Here is a 1,008-nt window from a genome sequence, read left to right as displayed (position 1 = left end):
ATGGTAAACCTGAAGGTTTTAGGTTACAAAGCTAACCTAAATTTTCCGCTGTTTAAGCATGAAGTAGCTAATCAAATCAAGCAAGAGGTTAGCTTTGGAACCAAAAACCTTCAGGTTAACCATGTCATGAACCTCAACGAAATGTTAACGCTGTTAACGCGTTAGCATGCCCAGCACTAGAATTTGTGTTTAAAATGTTATAAAGCAGCGACATTATGTTTTTGTTAGTATTTCTCCCACAGAGAAAAAAAATAAAATCGTCTAGGGCAAGATGTTTACCAGACAAACTAGCTAACCAGGTGATTAATCGTCTGTGTGCGATTAAAAGTATTAAATATACAAACTAGTTTTTTCAACGCACATAAATCCTCTGTTTTAGCATGATGTAGCTAATCAAATCAAGCAAGAGGTTACCAAAACCTTCAGGTTTACCATGTCACGAACGAAAGGTTAACGCTGTTAACGCGTAGTAGCGACATTATGTTAGGTTAGCATTTCTCTCACAGAGAAAGTGAGCCAATAGTTAGCATGAACCGTAAAAATCGTACACGACATTAAAAAAATTAAAAAGTCCCAAGATTAGAAAACCTCGTGAGGTCGTAGGTCACGTGGCGTCCAGCGCCTGCTCCGGGTCGCGCGAGCTCATCGTGAGGTAGAGGCGTTTGGAAAGTTCGGGACCGACGCGCCGCGTCGTGGAGGTCAAACCTCCTCCTCGGCGAATCAGGAGGTCGGCGAGCAGGTCCGTCTTCTCGCGCTCGCTCTTGCACAGACGGTAGGGCCTGCACACACACACACACACACACACACATTTAGATTTTTAGCGAGAATAAATAACGTTGTTGTTTTTTTACGTCGTTTTGCATCTCGGCCTCGTTACCTTGGCGAGCAGCTGTGGCGAAGGATACGCCGCCACGATGGCCGAGGCCATGTCAGCGCTGACTCTGTTCAGCTGCTGGATCTGCCTCTTCCACACCTGCAGCAGACCCCCGCCGCCGCGATCCACCCGCT

At 46.0% G+C, this 1,008-nt stretch overlaps 1 protein-coding gene across 1 annotated transcript in view; it reads right to left on the bottom strand.

Moving 5' to 3' along the window:
- Positions 1-604: 604 nt before the first annotated feature.
- Positions 605-1,008, bottom strand: part of eme1 (essential meiotic structure-specific endonuclease 1) — a gene marked incomplete at both ends in the record, with an annotated part of 1,702 nt that continues 1,298 nt past the window's right edge. The window contains 3 exon segments of the mRNA XM_083904667.1: positions 605-775; positions 777-779; positions 878-1,006. Of these exon segments, the coding sequence (XP_083760793.1) occupies positions 605-775; positions 777-779; positions 878-1,006 (303 nt within the window).

The sequence above is a fragment of the Microchirus variegatus genome (assembly GCF_963457635.1).
Source record: "Microchirus variegatus genome assembly, chromosome: 18".
In the NCBI taxonomy this organism is placed as follows: Eukaryota; Metazoa; Chordata; class Actinopteri; order Pleuronectiformes; family Soleidae; genus Microchirus; species Microchirus variegatus.
The sequence above is the reverse complement of the archived record's forward strand: the minus strand, read 5'-3'. Positions and strand labels throughout refer to the sequence as shown.